We start from the raw sequence: 22,860 nt of genomic DNA on the forward strand, positions 1-22,860 counted from the left end.
TTGAGCGGATCATCGGGATTATTACAGGTCGATCTGCACCATCATTAGATGGAGGGCTTTTAAAATCCTTTTCATCAATGTCCCTCCGCATAAAAAAAAAAATAACACTTACGAGCTTGGTTATCTCTTCCCTCACAATAATCTACACAATATCAATACGTTTTTGAGCTAATGTCATAAACATACAGAATTGTAATGTTGACAGACATATTTTCCCTTAGACAATTCTTGTTGTCCCCAATTCTCAACAACTACTGAATCACATGATCATATCGAAACTTGATGGATAAATTCAGCCACAGCGACATTCCTTTATATATCACCCAGAATGAAACTTTAATCCTTGGGTCCAACCTCTAGGTCACTTATTATCAATAATAAGTGATGTAGGGGGTCAGACCATTCGGGTTTATTGTAATAAGTGATGTAGGGAAATCAGACAATTTGAGTTTATTGTAATAAGTGATCTAGGGGGCCAGACCATTCGGGTTTATTGTAATGAGTGATGTACAAAATGTAGGGGCCAGACCATTCGGGTTTATTGTAACGAGTGATGTAGGGGTCAGACCATTCGGGTTTATTGTAATGAGTGATGTAGGGGTCAGACCATTCAGGTTTATTGTAATGAGTGATGTAGGGGTCAGACCATTCGGGTTTATTGTAATGAGTGATGTAGGGGCCAGACCATTCGGGTTTATTGTAATGAGTGATGGAGGGGCCAGACCATTCGGGTTAATTGTAATGAGTGATGTAGGGGTCAGACCATTCGGGTTTATTGTAATGAGTGATGTAGGGGTCAGACCATTCGGGTTTATTGTAATGAGTGATGTAGGGGTCAGACCATTCGGGTTTATTGTAATGAGTGATGTAGGGGTCAGACCATTCGGGTTTATTGTAATGAGTGATGTAGGGGTCAGACCATTCCGGTTAATTGTAATAAGTGATGTAGGGGGTCAGACAATTTGAGTTTATTGTAAAAAGTGATCTAGGGCCAGACCATTCGGGTTTATTGTAATGAGTGATGTAGGGGCCAGACCATTCCGGTTAATTGTAATGAGTGATGTAGGGGTCAGACCATTCCGGTTAATTGAAATGAGTGATGTAGGGGTCAGACCATTCGGGTTTATTGTAATGAGTGATGTAGGGGTCAGACCATTCGGGTTTATTGTAATGAGTGATGTAGGGGTCAGACCATTCGGGTTTATTGTAATAAGTGATGTAGGGGTCAGACCATTCGGGTTAATTTTAAGTCGTAATGTAGGGGTTGGAACCTTGGGTTAATTTGAAGATGTAATGTAGGGGTTGGAACCTTGGGTTAATTTTAAGATGTAATGTAGGGGTTGGAACCTTGGGTTAATTCGAAGATGTAATGTAGGGGTTGGAACCTTGGGTTAATTTTAAGATGTAATGTAGGGGTTGGAACCTTTGGTTTATGTTAAGATGTAATGTAGGGGTTGGAACCTTGGGTTAATTTTAAGATGTAATGTAGGGGTTGGAACCTTGGGTTAATTTTAAGATGTAGGTAGGGGTTGGAACCTTGGATTAATTTTAAGATGTAATGTAGGGGTTGGAACCTTGGGTTAATTTTAAGATGTAATGTAGGGGTTGGAACCTTGGGTTAATTCGAAGATGTAATGTAGGGGTTGGAACCTTGGGTTAATTTTAAGTCGTAATGTAGGGGTTGGAACCTTTGGTTTATTTTAAGATGTAATGTAGGGGTTGGAACCTTGGGTTAATTTTAAGATGTAATGTAGGGGTTGGAACCTTTGGTTTATTTTAAGATGTAATGTAGGGGTTGGAACCTTGGGTTAATTTTAAGATGTAATGTAGGGGTTGGAACCTTGGGTTAATTTTAAGATGTAATGTAGGGGTTGGAACCTTGGGTTAATTTTAAGATGTAATGTAGGGGTTGGAACCTTGGGTTAATTCGAAGATGTAATGTAGGGGTTGGAACCTTGGGTTAATTTTAAGATGTAATGTAGGGGTTGGAACCTTGGGTTAATTTTAAGATGTAGGTAGGGGTTGGAACCTTGGGTTAATTTTAAGATGTAATGTAGGGGTTGGAACCTTGGGTTAATTCGATGATGTAATGTAGGGGTTGGAACCTTGGGTTAATTTTAAGATGTAATGTAGGGGTTGGAACCTTGGGTTAATTCGAAGATGTAATGTAGGGGTTGGAACCTTGGGTTAATTTTAAGTCGTAATGTAGGGGTTGGAACCTTTGGTTTATTTTAAGATGTAATGTAGGGGTTGGAACCTTGGGTTAATTTTAAGATGTAATGTAGGGGTTGGAACCTTGGGTTAATTTTAAGATGTAATGTAGGGGTTGGAACCTTGGGTTAATTTTAAGATGTAATGTAGGGGTTGGAACCTTGGGTTAATTCGAAGATCTGATGTAGGGGTTGGAACCTTGGGTTAATTTTAAGATGTAATGTAGGGGTTGGAACCTTGGGTTAATTCGAAGATGTAATGTAGGGGTTGGAACCTTGGGTTAATTTTAAGATGTAATGTAGGGGTTGGAACCTTGGGATAATTTTAAGATGTAATGTAGGGGTTGGAACCTTGGGTTAATTCGAAGATGTAATGTAGGGGTTGGAACCTTGGGTTAATTTAAAGATGTAATGTAGGGGTTGGAACCTTTGGTTTATGTTAAGATGTAATGTAGGGGTTGGAACCTTGGGATAATTTTAAGATGTAATGTAGGGGTTGGAACCTTGGGTTAATTTTAAGATGTAATGTAGGGGTTGGAACCTTGGGTTTATTTTAAGATGTAATGTAGGGGTTGGAACCTTTGGTTTATTTTAAGATGTAATGTAGGGGTTGGAACCTTGGGTTAATTTTAAGATGTAATGTAGGGGTTGGAACCTTGGGTTAATTTTAAGATGTAATGTAGGGGTTGGAACCTTGAGTTAATTTTAAGATGTAATGTAGGGGTTGGAACCTTGGGTTAATTCGAAGATGTAATGTAGGGGTTGGAACCTTGGGTTAATTTTAAGATGTAATGTAGGGGTTGGAACCTTGGGTTAATTTTAAGATGTAATGTAGGGGTTGGAACCTTGGGTTAATTCGAAGATGTAATGTAGGGGTTGGAACCTTGGGTTAATTTTAAGTCGTAATGTAGGAGTTGGAACCTTTGGTTTATGTTAAGATGTAATGTAGGGGTTGGAACCTTGGGTTAATTTTAAGATGTAATGTAGGGGTTGGAACCTTGGGTTAATTTTAAGATGTAATGTAGGGGTTGGAACCTTGGGTTAATTTTAAGATGTAATGTAGGGGTTGGAACCTTGGGTTAATTTTAAGATGTAATGTAGGGGTTGGAACCTTGGGTTAATTTTAAGATGTAATGTAGGGGTTGGAACCTTGGGTTAATTTTAAGATGTAATGTAGGGGTTGGAACCTTGGGTTAATTTTAAGATGTAATGTAGGGGTTGGAACCTTGGGATAATTTTAAGATGTAATGTAGGGGTTGGAACCTTGGGTTTATTTTAAGATGTAATGTAGGGGTTGGAACCTTTGGTTTATTTTAAGATGTAATGTAGGGGTTGGAACCTTGGGTTAATTTTAAGATGTAATGTAGGGGTTGGAACCTTGGGTTAATTTTAAGTCGTAATGTAGGGGTTGGAACCTTGGGATAATTTTAAGATGTAATGTAGGGGTTGGAACCTTGGGTTTATTTTAAGATGTAATGTAGGGGTTGGAACCTTGGGTTAATTTTAAGATGTAATGTAGGGGTTGGAACCTTGGGTTAATTTTAAGATGTAATGTAGGGGTTGGAACCTTGGGATAATTTTAAGATGTAATGTAGGGGTTGGAACCTTGGGTTTATTTTAAGATGTAATGTAGGGGTTGGAACCTTTGGTTTATTTTAAGATGTAATGTAGGGGTTGGAACCTTGGGTTAATTTTAAGATGTAATGTAGGGGTTGGAACCTTGGGTTAATTTTAAGATGTAATGTAGGGGTTGGAACCTTGGGTTAATTCGAAGATGTAATGTAGGGGTTGGAACCTTGGGTTAATTTTAAGATGTAATGTAGGGGTTGGAACCTTGGGTTAATTTTAAGATGTAATGTAGGGGTTGGAACCTTGGGTTAATTCGAAGATGTAATGTAGGGGTTGGAACCTTGGGTTAATTTTAAGTCGTAATGTAGGGGTTGGAACCTTTGGTTTATGTTAAGATGTAATGTAGGGGTTGGAACCTTGGGTTAATTTTAAGATGTAATGTAGGGGTTGGAACCTAGGGTTAATTCGAAGATGTAATGTAGGGGTTGGAACCTTGGGTTAATTTTGATAAGTGTTCTCATTCTGGATCATAATAATGTATTGAGACCCTGTGGTAATGGTTCAGTATGGGGTCTAGTTGTGACGCTACACATCTATAGCCTTATAAAGACATTAAAGATTCAAAATCTGAATATGATATTTAAAATGACATTGCTCAATGAAGTTATGACATCACAAAAGGAACAGTAGGAGCAGACAACCTACCGGACCACTGCCAAGCCTCAACTCTGAAGGGAGAGTGCAGATTTGATCTACTGTGATCTACTTTGGACCATCCTTTTTTCCATAACAACAATATTGACCATCACTGGTCAACAACAGGGTTGGAGGTCCAACGTCCCTCCAAGGAATTCAGTTCCATAGTGACAGTAGGGATCCGAGGGTGGATACCTCAATGGTGTTCAACAGCGCTCATCAGGGAAAGCAAAACGTAATGTTTGATTTACATCCTATGTGCTGACATGTTTCAGCCTAAGGGAGCTAGGCCGTCTTCGGAGCACAGCTACATATGTTTGAAACTATGGTACAGCAATAACGGTCATGTGACTAAAACATTAGATCTTTGACATCATCAAGTTGCTAAGAATAACAGCATTTTACAGTGTCCGACCAATCCCATCCCGTCCTTATGCAATGTTAATGCTAATCTCAGGAACTGCTGATGTGATCCTCACCAAACTGTTTTGGGGGGTGCCAAGTGGCAGCAGGGGACATTCATGTCTTATAATCATCTTCTAGTTTCATTTCTAAACTGAGAAAATCATGGAATGTTGAATGGGTTATGAAGCCTGGTTTAGATATAGTGAATGATTTAATAAAAAACAATAAAACTTTTTCTTTTTATAGTTTTAATAAATTCTGTTCTGTGTTTGGTACAGTAACTGTGTTTCCAACCACCCTCTCATTCATTCATCCTCCCTTTTATCCCCTTATAGCAATACAGTATTGTATTAATAATTATCCTCTTTATGTAGCCTTTAGCGATATTAATCTTCTATGGTTAATTTGTATGGTATGAATGGTAATTTGAAAGACAAATTGTTTCAAATAGATTATTAATAGTTTGACAGAACTGCTATTTTCACTGTAATGAAAAAGCTCATTTTTGAAAATAAGAAAAATGATAAAACGCAATATATCATATGACATACACATAACGGTAAGTGTGGTGTACATCACATCAGGACAGTTGGTAAACATGACAGACTTCACCAAGTGTGGTGTACATGAACAGACTTCACCAAGTGTGGTGTACATGTACAGACTTCACCAAGTGTGGTGTACATGTACAAGACTTCACCAAGTGTGGTGTACATGTACAAGACTTCACCAAGTGTGGTGTACATGTACAGACTTCACCAAGTGTGGTGTACATGTACAGACTTCACCAAGTGTGGTGTACATCACATCAAAACAGTTGGTAAACATGAACAGACTTCACCAAGTGTGGTGTACATCACATCAGAACAGTTGGTAAACATATACAGACTTCACCAAGTGTGGTGTACATGTACAAGACTTCACCAAGTGTGGCGTACATGTACAAGACTTCACCAAGTGTGGTGTACATGTACAAGACTTCACCAAGTGTGGTGTACATCACATCAAAACAGTTGGTAAACATGAACAGACTTCACCAAGTGTGGTGTACATGAACAGACTTCACCAAGTGTGGTGTACATGTACAGACTTCACCAAGTGTGGTGTACATGTACAGACTTCACCAAGTGTGGTGTACATGTACAAGACTTCACCAAGTGTGGTGTACATGTACAAGACTTCACCAAGTGTGGTGTACATGAACAGACTTCACCAAGTGTGGTGTACATGTACAGACTTCACCAAGTGTGGTGTACATGTACAAGACTTCACCAAGTGTGGTGTACATGTACAAGACTTCACCAAGTGTGGTGTACATGAACAGACTTCACCAAGTGTGGTGTACAGGAACAGACTTCACCAAGTGTGGTGTACATGTACAGACTTCACCAAGTGTGGTGTACATCACATCAGAACAGTTGGTAAACATGTACAGACTTCACCAAGTGTGGTGTACATCACATCAGAACAGTTGGTAAACATGTACAAGACTTCACCAAGTGTGGTGTACATGAACAGACTTCACCAAGTGTGGTGTACATGTACAAGACTTCACCAAGTGTGGCATACATGTACAGACTTCACCAAGTGTGGTGTACATGTACAGACTTCACCAAGTGTGGTGTACATGTACAGACTTCACCAAGTGTGGTGTACATGTACAAGACTTCACCAAGTGTGGTGTACATGTACAGACTTCACCAAGTGTGGTGTACATGTACAAGACTTCACCAAGTGTGGTGTACATGTACAAGACTTCACCAAGTGTGGCATACATCACATCAGGACAGTTGGTAAACATGTACAGACTTCACCAAGTGTGGTGTACATCACATCAGAACAGCTGGTAAACATATACAGACTTCACCAAGTGTGGTGTACATGTACAAGACTTCACCAAGTGTGGTGTACATGAACAGACTTCACCAAGTGTGGTGTACATCACATCAGGACAGTTGGTAAACATATACAGACTTCACCAAGTGTGGTAAACATGTACAGACTTCACCAAGTGTGGTGTACATGTACAGACTTCACCAAGTGTGGTGTACATCACATCAGGACAGTTGGTAAACATGTACAGACTTCACCAAGTGTGGCGTACATCACATCAGGACCGTTGGTAAACATGTACAGACTTCACCAAGTGTGGTGTACATCACATCAGGACAGTTGGTAAACATGTACAGACTTCACCAAGTGTGGTGTACATGTACAGACTTCACCAAGTGTGGTGTACATGTACAGACTTCACCAAGTGTGACGTACATCACATCAGAACAGTTGGTAAACATGTACAGACTTCACCAAGTGTGGTGTACATCACATCAGGACAGTTGGTAAACATATACAGACTTCACCAAGTGTGGTGTACATCACATCAGAACAGTTGATAAACATATACAGACTTCACCAAGTGTGGTGTACATGTACAGACTTCACCAAGTGTGGTGTACATGTACAAGACTTCACCAAGTGTGGCGTACATGTACAAGACTTCACCAAGTGTGGTGTACATCACATCAGAACAGTTGGTAAACATGTACAAGACTTCACCAAGTGTGGTGTACATCACATCAGAACAGTTGGTAAACATGTACAGACTTCACCAAGTGTGGTGTACATGTACTACAGACTTCACCAAGTGTGGTGTACATCACATCAGAACAGTTGGTAAACATGTACAGACTTCACCAAGTGTGGTGTACATGTACAGACTTCACAAAGTGTGGTGTACATGTACAGACTTCACCAAGTGTGACGTACATCACATCAGGACAGTTGGTAAACATGTACAGACTTCACCAAGTGTGGTGTACATCACATCAGGACAGTTGGTAAACATGAACAGACTTCACCGAGTGTGGTGTACATGTACAGACTTCACCAAGTGTGGTGTACATGTACAGACTTCACCAAGTGTGACGTACATCACATCAGGACAGTTGGTAAACATGTACAGACTTCACCAAGTGTGGTGTACATCACATCAGGACAGTTGGTAAACATGTACAGACTTCACCAAGTGTGGTGTACATCACATCAGGACAGTTGGTAAACATATACAGACTTCACCAAGTGTGGTGTACATCACATCAGGACAGTTGGTAAACATATACAGACTTCACCAAGTGTGGTGTACATCACATCAGGACAGTTGGTAAACATGTACAGACTTCACCAAGTGTGGTGTACATGTACAGACTTCACCAAGTGTGGCGTACATCACATCAGGACAGTTGGTAAACATGTACAAGACTTCACCAAGTGTGGTGTACATGTACAGACTTCACCAAGTGTGGTGTACATCACATCAGGACAGTCGGTAAACATATACAGACTTCACCAAGTGTGGTGTACATCACATCAGGACAGTTGGTAAACATGTACAGACTTCACTAAGTGTGGCGTACATCACATCAGGACAGTTGGTAAACATGAACAGACTTCACCAAGTGTGGCGTACATGTACAGACTTCACCAAGCGTGGCGTACATCACATCAGGACAGTTGGTAAACATCACTTTCAGGATGAGCCAACTTAAACATGTACAGACTTCACCAAGTGTGGTGTACATGTACAGACTTCACCAAGTGTGGCGTACATGTACAGACTTCACCAAGTGTGACGTACATCACATCAGGACAGTTGGTAAACATGTACAGACTTCACCAAGTGTGGCGTACATCACATCAGGACAGTTGGTAAACATGTACAGACTTCACCAAGTGTGACGTACATGTACAGACTTCACCAAGTGTGACGTACATCACATCAGGACCGTTGGTAAACATGTACAGACTTCACCAAGTGTGGCGTACATCACATCAGGACAGTTGGTAAACATGTACAGACTTCACCAAGTGTGGTGTACATGTACAGACTTCACCAAGTGTGACGTACATCACATCAGGACAATTGGTAAACATGTACAGACTTCACCAAGTGTGGTGTACATGTACAGACTTCACCAAGTGTGACGTACATCACATCAGGACAGTTGGTAAACATGTACAGACTTCACCAAGTGTGGTGTACATCACATCAGGACAGTTGGTATACATGTACAGACTTCACCAAGTGTGGCGTTCATCACATCAGGACAGTTGGTAAACATGTACAGACTTCACCAAGTGTGGCGTACATGTACAGACTTCACCAAGTGTGACGTACATCACATCAGGACCGTTGGTAAACATGTACAGACTTCACCAAGTGTGACGTACATCACATCAGGACAGTTGGTAAACATGTACAGACTTCACCAAGTGTGACGTACATCACATCAGGACAGTTGGTAAACATGTACAGACTTCACCAAGTGTGGCGTACATCACATCAGGACAGTTGGTAAACATCACTTTCAGGATGAGCCAACTTAAACATGTACAGACTTCACCAAGTGTGGTGTACATCACATCAGGACAGTTGGTAAACATGTACAGACTTCACCAAGTGTGGTGTACATCAGGACAGTTGGTAAACATCACTTTCAGGATGAGCCAACTTAAACATGTCTTATCAAAAATTCCACACATCATTAACATTCACAATATTACTTCATTTTTCTAGATTATTTTACACAATTATGACAAAAAAATTCTGCACATTTGTAAATGGAATCAAGATAAATGAAAAAGCTTGGGTAAGAAAATAACTTAATTTACAATACAACTGTACATACAAAACATCAAACTTGTGATAAACAAGAGGCCCAGAGGGCCTGTATCGCTCACCTGGTTTCATGAGATATGAAACAAGAATGATGCTGAAGTATATTTGTCGCTGGTATTGCTATGTCAATATATATCATAAGCATTTTATATGGGTACATGTACATTGGTTTTATTTTAATACTGAAAATTCCAAAAAGTGCATTAATCCATGAAATGATATTGACTTTTGGCGCGACCTCATAGGGATGCTACCACACAAATGTGAGTGATATCCATTGCTTAGTTTCAGAGAAGAACTTGTTTAGACCAATTGACCCCTTTTTACCCTGACCTCTGCCCCCTTGGGGGTCAGCTCCTTCCTTTATGCAATTTTGAATCCCTACCTCAATAGGATGCTACCAGTCAAACCATTGCCAAGTTTCAGAGAATAAGTTGTTCAAATCAATTTAGCCAAATTGACCCCTTTTGGCCCCACCCCTCAGGCCCCTGGCGGCCTGGGTCAACCCCAACATTTTTACAATTTTGAATCCCCACCCCATAACCATGCTACCATACAAATGTGAGTAGTATCCATTGCTTTGTTTCAGAGAAGAAGTTGTTTAAACAAATTGACCAATTTTGGCCCCGCCCCTCAGGCCCCTGGGGGGGTCAGCCCCGTCATTTGTACAATTTCGAATCCCCATCCCATAGGGATGCTACCCGGGAAATATGAGCGATATCCATTGCTTAGTTTCAGAGCAGAAGTCGTTTATTTCAAGTTTGCAAAACTTACCCCTTTTGGCCCCGCCCCTCAGCCCCTAGGGGGGTCGGCCCCGTCATTTGTACAATTTCAAATTCCTACCCCAAGGTGATGCTACCAGTAAAATATGAGAGATATCCATTGCTTGGTTCCAGAGAAGAAGTCAATTATATGAATATAGCCAAATTGACCACATTTGGCCCCACCCCTCAGGCCCCTGGGGGGTCAGCCCCATAGTTTGTACAATTTTGAATCCCCACCCCATAGTGATGCTACCAGCCAAATATGAGCGACAGCCATTGCTCGGTTTCAGATAGGAAGAAGTCGTTTATATCAATATAGCTGGATTGACCACATTCGGCCCCGCCCCTCAGGCCCCTGGGGGATCAGCCCCATCATTTGTACAATTTTGAATCCCCACCCCATAATGATGCTACCAGGCAAATATGAGCGATAGCCATTGCTTGGTTTCAGAGAAGAAGTCGTTTATATCAATATAGCCAAATTGACCACATTCGGCCCCGCCCCTCAGGCCCCTGGGGGGTCAGCCCCATCATTTGTACAATTTTGAATCCCCACCCCATAATGATGCTACCAGGCAAATATGAGTGATAGCCATCGCTTGGTTTCAGAGAAGAAGTTGTTTATATCAATATAGCCGGATTGACCACATTTGGCCCCGCCCCTCAGGCCCCTGGGGGGTCAGCCCCATCATTTGTACAATTTTGAATCCCCACCCCATAGTGATGCTACCTGGCAAATATGAGCGATAGGCATTGCTTGGTTTCAGAGAAGAAGTCGTTTATATCAATAGCTCCAAATTGACCCCTTTTGGCCCCACCCCAGAGGCCCCCAGGGGGTCAGCCCCATCATTTGTACAATTTTGAGTCCCCTACCCATAGGGATGCTTCTGACCAAATTTGTTCAAATTCTGATCAGCGGTTATGAAGAAGAAGTCAAATAAGTCAATTGTTGACGGACAGACGGACGACGGACGGACGACGGACGACGGACGCCACGGTATGGCATAAGCTCACCTTGGTCCTTCGGACCAGGTGAGCTAATAAGTATTATGTAGACACTAGTATTACTATTTCAGTGATTTTTCAACCAAGTTCGCCATTTTTGGTAAAATTAAAAATGGCCGGCAGATGAGCCATCATTAAGCTGCCAAATGCGTCCATATACACTGGTACAACAAGCAAATATTCTGTTCCTCACTTCATGGTGGGTCAAAGTTCTGAAGAAACACCAACGCTTGAGGCAACAACTTTTCTCTGCATAATGGACACTGGAGCTGAAATACACAAAACAACATTATTATACCTCATCTTTATAACAGTGCCTGTGATTAGCCGAAACACATCACGTGGAAGGGGGACAAAACATCATATCTCCCTGAGGGGCGTGAGCCAGTGAGATAAATATCCCTGGACCGCGTGCCCCCATGGTGACCCCCACATTCTGTTGCGAGGAGTTGTCTCCCTTCCAGTTATTTACAAATGGCAGATGAAAAGAAATGCAAACGTTTTCGTGCAGTCGAAAAAAGCAGAAATAGATAAAATTCTGCAAAACAAGATTGCTCAGAACAAGAAAATATCAACAAATGTACATGCCAACTGTTTCCAAGAGTTTCTAAAAGAAACTGTCAATAACACATTGACTTGGAATCATATCAATTGAGCGACCAGGATCACAGGGCCTTCGGGTAAACAAACCTTCATATTACCCTGCATCCAGGGCCATAAATGCAAAATATCAAACAGGCATACATTGTATCTATTTATAACTGGACTCAGACACACATGACCGAGGGGCTTAGACAGGATTTTACGTTATGACATCTGTTTATTTAGTAGAGATACCTGTTGTTATGACATCTGTTTCCTTAGTAGAGACACCTGTTGTTATGACATCTGTTTCCTTAGTAGAGATACCTGTTGTTATGACATCTGTTTCCCTAGTAGAGATACCTGTTGTTATGACATCTGTTTCCTTAGTAAAGATACCTGTTGTTATGACATCTGTTTATTTAGTAGAGATACCTGTTGTTATGACATCTGTTTCCCTAGTAGAGATACCTGTTGTTATGACATCTGTTTCCTTAGTAAAGATACCTGTTGTTATGACATCTGTTTATTTAGTAGAGATACCTGTTGTTATGACATCTGTTTCCTTAGTAGAGAAACCTGTTGTTATGACATCTGTTTATTTAGTAGAGATACCTGTTGTTATGACATCTGTTTCCTTAGTAAAGATACCTGTTGTTATGACATCTGTTTATTTAGTAGATATACCTGTTGTTATGACATCTGTTTCCTTAGTAAAGATACCTGTTGTTATGACATCTGTTTATTTTGTAGAGATACCTGTTGTTATGACATCTGTTTCCTCAGTAGAGATACCTGTTGTTATGACATCTGTTTCCTTAGTAAAGATACCTGTTGTTATGACATCTGTTTCCTTAGTATCCTTAGTAGAAATACCTGTTGTTATGACATCTGTTTATTTAGTAGAGATACCTGTTGTTATGACATCTGTTTCCTTAGTAGAAATACCTGTTGTTATGACATCTGTTTCTCTAGTAGAGATACCTGTTGTTATGACATCTGTTTCCTTAGTAGAGATACCCATTACACAATCTGTACAGTATCTATTTGTAATCCATGATTAAGGTCTGGACACACTCACAAATCAATATCAAAAGGTACAATTATGATCATGTACTGAAAACAGATTTCACTATGCTAATCATATTACATGCTTTATTGACAATGTTCAAACCATGCATATGATAATTGTGTGCCTGGTTAGCGAATTCAAACTAGAAATTGAGTACATTCAGTCAGAGTGAAAAGAAAGCTTTACCGACGCCTGATATTCAGGACATTAATCGTGTGTCGGCCATGATTTTATATGTGTATCTCAGCTGACTCGATCAACAACACATTGTCTAACCCGACAAGTCATCTGGCTTTATCTGTATGGGGTCAGTAAAGTCTAGTTTATATGTAGTATTGATTCCCTTGGTATACTGACACACTGCTTAATACAACAAAATGATCAGCAAAATGATCACATCTTTTGGTGTCAGCAAAGTCAGGTTTATTTGTATAAACCCTCAGAATAGAGACACACTACTTAATCTGACAAAATAATAATATTTTTTGGTGTCAGTAAAGTCAGGTTTCTTACATTAAACCCTGGTAGTGACACACTGCCTTATCTGAATTAATGTTATCCACCTGTCAGCCTTAGTGTTGGTTAAATTAACGTTACTTTCTATTAACTCTGGCTTTTTTGACACACTGCCCAATTCAATTAAGAGAAATGGTGGCCATTTTTTATACTGGGTAAATCGTATTTCATATAACTTAGACTTTGACCAACATTCTTATCAACACCAAAATCATTGTTTGCTAATCTAAAATTGAGACTTTCTGCAGAACAACATTGACATTAAAATGAAAACATAATTCCAAAGATATAAAATATTTAAAAGTAACATGACACTATAATATAAGTATCTGAATAATTCCTGAACATTTTAACACACTATATGTTACATACTTTATTTTGGCACCACTCATGGATACAGTGCCAACAAAACAGATGGCCACAAGGAGTTGCTGTGGTTGACTTTCTCTCCTCCAAACATAGAGAGCACTTCCTCTTTGGGTCCATTAGAGCATCTGCAAGCCTGTTGAAGGTACAATAAAAGCTTAGTATGAAGTGTTTTCCATAATGTAAAGGAAGAAAGCATGTTTTAACATTTTTATCGAAATCCACAATGAACTAAGAAAAGATGTCATTTTCTATAAATAAGCAACCACATGTCCCCTAGCTACCAGCCCCTCTAGCTATAACACTGTAATGATTTATAAAGATTTTGCCTTTAGATGTTATTTTAGGAAAAAGAAAAGTATACAATTGATTTTAATGTAATACTACAAAAACTGTAATGTTATAGTATTATGACAGAAGAATTATATCAAATCAAAGTGGGATTTTCTAAAAACCTTAATGGTGACCATGACCTTACAACCCTGAAACTCAAACTTGCTTTAAGTATGATCGACATCCCTCAAGGATTAAATGTGCTTGAATGCTGGCAAGGATTTTCTAAAAATTTTAACATTATCTTGACCTTGACCCAACAAAACCCTGTAACTCAAAATTTTCCAAGATATTTTAGCCCTTTATAATTACATGAAATTTGGTCAAAATTCCTCAGGGAATGAATTAAAGACACTGGAGTGTGACCAGGATTTTCAAAAAAAAGTATTGCTGACCTTGACCTTTACCCAACAACTCTGAAACTCGCCCGAGCTACAGTATTATGGTCCTTCATAATTGCATGAAGCTTGATCAAATTCCCCACCAATGAATGAAACTGCAAGAGTGCTGACAATTTCTAAAATTAAAGTCCTTTATATTATATTGTGCGAAATTCTTCAAGGAATGAAGCCACTAGTTAAGAGTGCTGACAAATGAGTTTCTAAAAATAGTAATGGTGACCTTCACTCAACAAATCTGAAACTGAGTCTTGTCCGAGATATCATGCTTCTTTGTATTTTTGTGTGAAGTTTGAATAACATCCTCCAGAGAATGAAGCCATTAGAGTGCTGAGGTAGGGGACTAAAAACATATTTGTAAACCCTGATCACAGTTTGCACATTTTCACCTTTCTTCGTCTTGGAATTGTGGAAACTCCTTCATTGTTTTCTTCCGTTCCGAGTAATACTGGTATATTCTAATACCAAGACTTCCACACAGCTGTGCTATTGACAACCAGCCCAGGATACGGAAGCTGTTCTGAAGTTTTACATCAGGGGCCTGTCTACTTAAGTCATATTTCAACTGTAAAATAACCAGAAATATAGCATAGGAAGTGTAACATATATATATCAATTAACTTGAATTGAACATACTTGGGTTTTGAAAGGTAGAATGTTTTTCCTATGATTAATCAAATTAATTCATTTTCATAAACACCGGCCTCCTCCTGAATCCTCCAAACTTTTATTTTCTCGTTCAAATGATAAAAGACCTTGCTGTAAAAAAAACAAAACATAAAAACATCTGTTTCACAAGTACGTACTTACATACTGTACGCCTGAAGCTCGTTTAGCTATATGGTAAAACAGGCCGCGAAGATAGAAAGCAGCCAGGTGTAATCGGTGCAGAAAAGTCACACTCTCACGTACAACAGGAACACACTTCAGCAGAAATATACGACTGTCCTCAGGTATATCATGTGACCTAGGAGATCGGAGTCTTCGCTCAAACCAGTCCAGGAGTCGCTGAAGCATGTAGGGTGTACCGACATGGAGGAGAATCAGGAAGCTTCGCCTCTGTAAGGTGATTTAAAAAAAATGTTTGATTATATGAATTTTTTTCTCTTACAGAAGGGGTGATGTGGTACATGTTCTTCTCCACATGGTTTGGTTTATTTTGTTTATCGTCCTATTAACAGCCAGAGTCATTTAAGGCATGCCAGGTTTGGAGGTGGAGGAAAGCCGGAGTACCCGGAGAAAAACCATAGGCCTACGGTCAGTACCTGGCAACTGCCCCACGTAGGTTTCGAACTCGCAACCCAGAGGTGGAGGGCTAGTGTTAAAGTGTTGATCATTTGAATATTAAGAAGAATTAGATGGGGGAAAAAAGAATTTTTAGTCACCTGTCATGATTTTCAATTTAAAAAGGATCAAAATGCACCATCACTGGTAAAGATAAATGTATAAATGTGCCTTCTTGATAAATTTTCATGAGGCAAATATAACCAACACTTCCGGTATTATCACCAACACTTCCTGTATTAGCAAAATGGTTATCAAAGATAAAATGCATACCAAGGTTATGTCTACTGGGTGACAATGTAGAGATACACTGACATTTGTTTCGGGAGCTACTTAATTTGTGGAATCTCTTCATGCCATTAGAGTTTAGGAAAGAAAACAGAAGTTAATGCTGTTTACAAGTTCAACTAGCATCATAAGCTCTGTAGAGCTTTTCTGAGGCTGCCACTAAGAGAAAAGGTTATTTTGAATTTTTGTAGGAAAAAACCTTGGGGGTCATTGGCCATTAGTGGGGAAATAACTAGCAGTAACCAATAGACATAATTCCCTGTTGCCTGTGCATTTTGAAGTATAGGGAAGAGAGAACGATTGCTCTCAACACATCACTATATGACAGCTATATGAAGGCACCTTAATTTATTTTTTTTTGAAAAAAAAAAAAAATGGTCAAAGTGTTAAAATGTTCAAACCAGAAAGGCCAAGTGAAGAATGCCATCTACACACTTACCCATGCCGACGGTACAATGCCATCTATACACTTACCCATGTCGACGGTACAATGCCATCTACACACTTACCCATGTCGGCGGTACAATGCCATCTACACACTTACCCATGTCGACGGTACAATGCCATCTACACACTTACCCATGTCGACGGTACAATGCCATCTACACACTTACCCATGTCGACGGTACAATGCCATCTACACACTTACCCATGTCGACGGTACAATGCCATCTACACACTTACCCATGTCGACGGTATAATGCCATCTACACACTTACCCATGTCGACGGTACAATGCCATCTACACACTTACCCATGTCGACGGTACAGACTTCTTTGTAGGATCCACCTGTATAATGTTGACATATTCCTCTCCTATAGTTTGAAAGCCTGGTAACGAAATAACATATTTTCCATAATATCAAATACCATATTTTATTTTTTATGAAAAGGAAGCAAGTCAACAAGGACATTTTTTCAATTCCCCTGTTCAAGGAGGAAAATTATTCAGTTAATTTTTTTTGAAAATAATATCAAATGAAAATATCCTTTCAAAGCAAAAAGTTTTATCTTGTTTCGCTGTTATCAATAGACATTTGGTATCAAGCATGGTCACCTTACTAGCACAGTCTAGCAGGAACTTCCCTTGGAGAGTGAGAGGTCACTAGCTTGTGCCCAAGAGCAGGCAGGACATTTTTCATTACTCCTTCCTATAACAGATTTAGAACTTATGACCATACCAAGTGCAAGCTATGGAAGATTGAGAATTTGTGAAGGAGGGAGTTGTGTAAAAGTGGAGAGTACAGCTAGATCACCTTACTAGCCTAGATAAGCAGGAAATTTCATTTAGCCCAATCATATAGGATGTCTGTATAGAGAGTGAGTGGTCACTAAGCTTGTGCCCGAGCAGGCAGGATTTTTCATTATTCCTTCCAACAAACCTGAAAATGTGGTCAGTAAAAAATAGCCCAGATCAGCACCAACATCAAGCTCTTTCTTCCAGTTCAGCCATCGTCTGGGTCCTACAAATATAATAAGTCAATGCTGTGATGATTTTGGATTCAAAGATAAATCTACTATGTCGGAGATATTAAGTGTTCCAGCTAATTTCCCTGTACTTTCTATGCAATGTAAAATATTATGCTCCGTCTCGATAAGGTATAGGTAACTTAAAAATTTCAATACAATATTGAATGTATTATAGTAATTACACTGATTGTATCATTGAGAAGTTGTTTAGGTTGAGAATCTACAGTTAATGCTGTGCTTATTTGGATTCAATGAAATAGAGATTTAAGGAAGTAAGAAAAATCCAAGCGTGAAGAAAGATGCTTAAGTTTAAGAGCAATAAAACAAAAGATATAATCTATATTCCTCAATGTAGACCCGACCAGATTTCTGGCAGCTCAGGGCTGCTGGGCTACTGTTAGTGTCGATCCCTGCACTGTGATTGACCCACTCACTAGCTGTCCACTGGCAAAACATTATCACAAATTCAGATATTCAGGTTCCCATTCTGGTCGTTGTAGTATTACAAGGGCATTGGACTTGATTTACAAACTAACATTATATTCAGTTGTGAGAGATGAACTAGTACGTCATTCCCGTCAGCCAGAGACGTACATGTACATTACGTATACATTTATTGTATATATCAGCAAACCCTCCAGTATGATGATAATACCCAATAAGTCAACAGATTGATTGCACTTTATACTGGTAGTGCATCAAGAATTACACGTAGATGTATTTGTAGGCATTTATACTTTAAGAATGAAAGAGCATACACACATTGAATTGATATAATATATAATGAATGAATGAATCTTTATTTCCTCGTCAGATTTTTTCTACAAAAACATTTACATATACAAATCAATACATATTAAGAGGTATAGAAAAAAAAATTACATATACAAATCAGTACATATTAAGAGATAAAGAAATTCACATATATGGACAATGATTTACAAACATAATCTATAATTAAGCGAAATGAACTTCAACTGTAGTTTACATACTTATTTGCTTTTAATGTGTTACATCGGCATGATAAGCTTTGCTATATTAGGGCACGTCTGACTGCTAATTTTTTCTGTAATTTCATTGACATTACCGAGCATAAATGCTAAAATATCAGAATCATCTTGGTCAAAAAAGTTAACCGATTCATGAATTGATATAGAATATATAATGTAACGTTCGACATGTCTGCTGTGAAGTTTAACTGTTTAAAGGTCAATTCCTATCCAACATCACCTAAAATTGATTGTGAAATATCCGAAATAGAACTCCTCAGATAGGACAGATGCAGATCATCCTTTTGATGAGATCGAATTATCTCCGCCGCCCCTGCCTTCTTGAACATCTTCTGATAAACGTAAAACACGTTTTACACTTTTTCTACTTTCATTTTGCATGCGGCTTTCATCAAGTTCCGCCTTCCGTCTGAATCTCCGGTACTTCTCGGATTTTACCTACCACTTATTACCAACTATTAAATAAGTTCCGAAAAGAAGGAAAATGGCTGAAGTCAAACCAGAATCGGTCCCCTGGTCGAATAGCAAGGATGATTACGAGCTCAAGGACGTCATTGGTATTTATCTAAGACTAGACAACAATGTATTGATATTACTTGAGAGCACTGCATGTCTGAGACGTGCACATATATCTACCATAGGACGTTAAGATAGAACCTATGTGTGGCATGCTCGACAGCAAATCGGTCACAGGCAGCATGATGCATCACTGATTTCCATCCTGATCGTCTTGTGGTGATACTAGTAATATTCGCCCTCCAGGTCTATTGTCATAAATGCGATGATATATCTTATATTTAGATTTTAAATCTATGTTTTGAAAAGATGTGTAAATAGTCCTCCTACTATAACAGGCTGGTACGGGAATGCAGATGTAGACATACAATGTACATTCATGTACGGGACTGTTACTGTGACTGCTACTTAGGAGCTAGAGTCTATATAATTTTAGACTAATAGATGACTTCTTCCAGGTTTGTCTCAGTTTTAGAGTCTATATGACGAGTAATAAGTCGAATCTAGGCTCGAACATATCTGGGGATTATCATCAACAGACGACTTAGCCCGAGTTTCCTAGTCTGGGCCTGACACCATGCATAAAATAAAGTGAGGGTCTATACTGACGGAATAAAACACCAAGATAGGACTAAATGGGTGTTCTGGGGTAAATAAATATCTCATTTATCCATATATGTAAGGTAGGTGTTATGTCACACCTGATTTTATTGTATTTGCACCAAAATCTTGGCGACACCAAACGGTGTCTGAGAATTCCACGTTTTCATATAGTAGTGCACTCTAGATCTGGCCCTACACCAGACATGGTGTCAGGGCCAGAGGAAACTCGGGCTACAGACGACTATGAGATTGAAATAGGTTTTGGTAATATAACATGTGCACAAACAACATATTTATTTACAGTGTGAACAAAGATATTTGTTACAAACACTAAGTTTGCTTGAAGACGAGATTTACATGCATAATTAGCTAAATTGAATGATCCTGTGTAAATATTATCTCTGACCTGTGAATACTTATGATGAAATTCCTGATACTTGTATATCACTGGGTCAACCAGGATCCCTATCTTTTTGATTCAAGTCCAAAAACAGAATATTAAAGTGTGAACGTGCACACCTTCACATTCCAAAGAACCTGTACATGTGCATGGTCAACCATCACTCACCAAGCGGTGATGGCTGCACACACTTATTCACCCCAAAGCAGCAATAATAGAGGTGGCTGTTCTTCTCCAATTAATTTTGTTGGTAAAACTAAGCTACTTTTAAAATGAAAACTAGTAAATCTTGTCTCCATCACAGACATAATGGACTAAGATCTAGAACTTGATATGAACATTTTAAACCCAATGTTAACTTCCTTGAGTTTTTTTTTCTTTTAAACAAAGTTGCCCATTATGGAGGTATGATTTTGAACTGTTAACTGGAATTGCTAACCATCACTGAAAGTCAAAGCATCAGCATCTTTAAGTGATTTAATAAAGAATAAAATGTGTAACAGGAGAGAAAGAATGCAACGAACAGCACATGCAGGGCTGAAATCTGATTCCTGCTAACTCTTAGACGGAAATATGCTCTAACAGTTTGAGCTGCCAGCTCATCTGTGCACAGTTTAGTCCAGTTTCTCTACATTCCTCTTTCCTTCAACAAAGTCTTTGACCCGGAAGACACATACATGAGACCACCTCCATCATCCATAGGCAAAAATGTTACAGGAGAGAAAAAAATCAATAAATATACAGAGTATTGAAACAGTGTCCTCTGATCATGAACTCTTGAAGGATATCTAACCATTTGTGACTGGCACTCGGTCCAGTTCAGCTACAAAAGGAAAAGGATGGCGTGGCTGTATATAAGTGTTATTATTACAATCTCTGTCACTCAGGTGTTTAAGCATGCTTCTTTGGCTCAGAGGTAGATAATCTGTGGATTAGAATGCTTGAGACCCGGGTTAGATTCTTGGTGGGGTACTCGTCAGGAAAATTCTTTTCCCTGTTGATTTACATTGGCACCCACCTGGAAATTCTGTTTTTGTAGTATTGAGAGTCTCGGCTGAGATTTGGGAAATCTGAAGAGATTTGGGAAATCTGAAGAAAAAAACGGTGGGAGTAGTGTAAAAGTAATGTGTTGGCATGTCTTGTAGATAGTGTATAATATTGTCTCTGTCACTCTACTAACAGAGCATGCTTCTTTGTCTCAGGAGGTAGAGTCTGAAATTATAACATAGGAGATCTACTAATCAGCCATCTTGGATTTTAACATTAAAACTCATATTTTTTCTCTTAACTGGTAAACATTTTGTTATGACATCATGAAGCATGTTGGTCACAATTAATGTTATTGGGTCAAGTGTCAAGGTCAAAGTTTACATCCCTCAGCTAGTTAACATTTGTTTGGATATCATAAAGCAAAGTTGGTCAGACTCAAACAAGGTACCAAAAAAATTAACTGACTAAATTTTAAGCTTCAGGCTATTTGGTCAGAGATCAAGGTCAAACTATAATTTTTTTAATTTGAGTTGATGTTAATTTTTGTGCTCCTTAATATGAACTTTGAATCTGTCTTCAAGTTAAATGCTTGTAGACATTTTTAGTTTGCTTTTCCTAAGAATGATGATAAAGTTGTATAATGAGTGGCCCAATTATTGTTGACATTAATGAGACACTAGTAAAAGTTGTTTAGGAACATAGGACTTATAGTTTAATGTCACTGTAACCCTGTAATTATTACATTTAGCCTTAAGACTTACGTAGACCCAAAGCAGGGCATGTGTCAGTGTTCTTGTTCTTCGGCTGTTTTGTCTGAGCCTACGTACCCTGGCATACTCGGAAACTACCAGAGTGATGCTCATGTTGCATCCATACTCAGTATGATGTCTAGTTGTGCATTTTAGTTTTTTTTTCTAGGTCAAACATCCAAGATGGCCGCCGCTGCAGCCTCTGATTGGCTAAACATTTTAAAATGTCAATGGGAGCTATTACAATTATTGTACTGCTAAATGGGATTTAATGGAAATAGATGGGAGGGATGGTTAATTGCAAGATGCACTTTAAATTTGTAAAAATATCTATACTTAAAGACGTTGTCTGATTTTGACGAAATCTTGTATACCTGTATATTTATTGTATTCTGTATGATATATAGATCATGTGTATGTGTTTAGGTGCTGGTGCGACAGCTGTAGTACAGGCAGCTTTCTGTAAACCACGGCAGGAGAAATGTGCCATCAAGAGGATCAACCTGGAGAAATGTAATACTACTGTAGAGGAGTTATTGGTAAGTAATAGGGGAGTTATTGGTAAGTAATAGGGGAGTTATTGGTAAGTAATAGGGGAGTTATTGGTAAGTAATAGAGGAGTTATTGGTAAGTAATAGGGGAGTTATTGGTAAGTAATAGGGGAGTTATTGGTAAGTTTCCGCGAGTTTTGTCCGTCCTAGGCGGATTATTGTACGTTCTAGAGGCGTTCTTGGTCCGTTCTCGGAAGGCTTTCTTGGTAGTATCCGAGTTTTGGTCATCGTCTAGTATTGGTCGTCTAGGGGTTTTTTGGTTTTTTTGGGAAAGGGTTTTTTTTTCGGGGTTTTTTTTTGGGGGGTTTTTGGGGTTTTGGGGGTTTTGGGGTTTTTTTTTTTTCCTCCCCGGGGTTTTTTTTTTTTTTTTCTTTTGGGTTTTTTTTTTTTTTTTTTTTTTTGGGTTTT

At 39.0% G+C, this 22,860-nt stretch overlaps 3 protein-coding genes across 14 annotated transcripts in view; 2 read left to right on the top strand and 1 right to left on the bottom strand.

The window, feature by feature from the left end:
* Positions 1–5,128: 5,128 nt before the first annotated feature.
* LOC117343551 lies at positions 5,129–8,642 on the top strand. 12 transcript variants are annotated; one of them, XM_033905955.1, is made up of 12 exons: positions 5,129–5,759; positions 5,819–5,850; positions 6,228–6,390; positions 6,656–6,679; positions 6,874–6,931; positions 7,009–7,090; positions 7,173–7,254; positions 7,337–7,450; positions 7,560–7,699; positions 8,047–8,158; positions 8,241–8,264; positions 8,428–8,639. In XM_033905955.1, the coding sequence occupies exons 1-12, from the start codon at positions 5,565–5,567 to the stop codon at positions 8,587–8,589; spliced, it is 1,188 nt and encodes a 395-aa protein (XP_033761846.1). In that variant the 5' UTR covers positions 5,129–5,564; the 3' UTR covers positions 8,590–8,639. The 12 variants fall into 12 exon arrangements, with proteins under 12 accessions (XP_033761846.1, XP_033761851.1, XP_033761842.1 ...); XM_033905960.1 differs by having other exon boundaries at positions 8,047–8,128; positions 8,212–8,264; XM_033905951.1 differs by having other exon boundaries at positions 7,173–7,450; positions 8,428–8,642.
* Positions 8,643–11,363: 2,721 nt separating this feature from the next.
* On the bottom strand, positions 11,364–19,052 carry LOC117343552 (peroxisome biogenesis factor 10-like). The gene is made up of 7 exons (XM_033905964.1): positions 18,864–19,052; positions 17,546–17,626; positions 16,918–16,994; positions 15,402–15,650; positions 14,981–15,156; positions 13,867–13,996; positions 11,364–11,593 (listed from the first exon to the last, which is right to left on the bottom strand). The coding sequence occupies exons 1-7, from the start codon at positions 18,970–18,972 to the stop codon at positions 11,519–11,521; spliced, it is 897 nt and encodes a 298-aa protein (XP_033761855.1). The 5' UTR covers positions 18,973–19,052; the 3' UTR covers positions 11,364–11,518.
* Positions 19,053–19,119: 67 nt separating this feature from the next.
* LOC117344267 (serine/threonine-protein kinase OSR1-like) overlaps positions 19,120–22,860 on the top strand; it is a 46,230-nt gene continuing 42,489 nt past the window's right edge. Inside the window, 2 exon segments of the mRNA XM_033906955.1 lie at positions 19,120–19,200; positions 22,328–22,440. Coding sequence (XP_033762846.1) covers positions 19,128–19,200; positions 22,328–22,440 — 186 coding nt within the window. The 5' untranslated portion in view covers positions 19,120–19,127.

Source organism: Pecten maximus, chromosome 15 (assembly GCF_902652985.1).
Source record: "Pecten maximus chromosome 15, xPecMax1.1, whole genome shotgun sequence".
Classification (NCBI taxonomy): domain Eukaryota; kingdom Metazoa; phylum Mollusca; class Bivalvia; order Pectinida; family Pectinidae; genus Pecten; species Pecten maximus.

Excerpts from the sequence above, each read along its gene's own strand:
- LOC117343551 (XM_033905951.1), top strand. The coding sequence starts at position 5,565 with ATGTACAAGACTTCACCAAGTGTGGTGTACATGTACAAGACTTCACCA. Across the intron at positions 6,932-7,008 it reads CTTCACCAAGTGTGGTGTAC|ATGTACAGACTTCACCAAGT; the intron begins ATCACATCAGGA and ends CCGTTGGTAAAC. Across the intron at positions 8,159-8,240 it reads CTTCACCAAGTGTGGTGTAC|ATCACATCAGGACAGTTGGT; the intron begins ATGTACAGACTT and ends AGTGTGGTGTAC.
- LOC117343552 (XM_033905964.1), bottom strand. The coding sequence starts at position 18,972 with ATGTTCAAGAAGGCAGGGGCGGCGGAGATAATTCGATCTCATCAAAAG. Across the intron at positions 17,627-18,863 it reads TATTTCACAATCAATTTTAG|GACCCAGACGATGGCTGAAC; the intron begins GTGATGTTGGAT and ends TTATATTTGTAG. Across the intron at positions 15,651-16,917 it reads AGTCTGTACCGTCGACATGG|AGGCGAAGCTTCCTGATTCT; the intron begins GTAAGTGTGTAG and ends ATCACCTTACAG.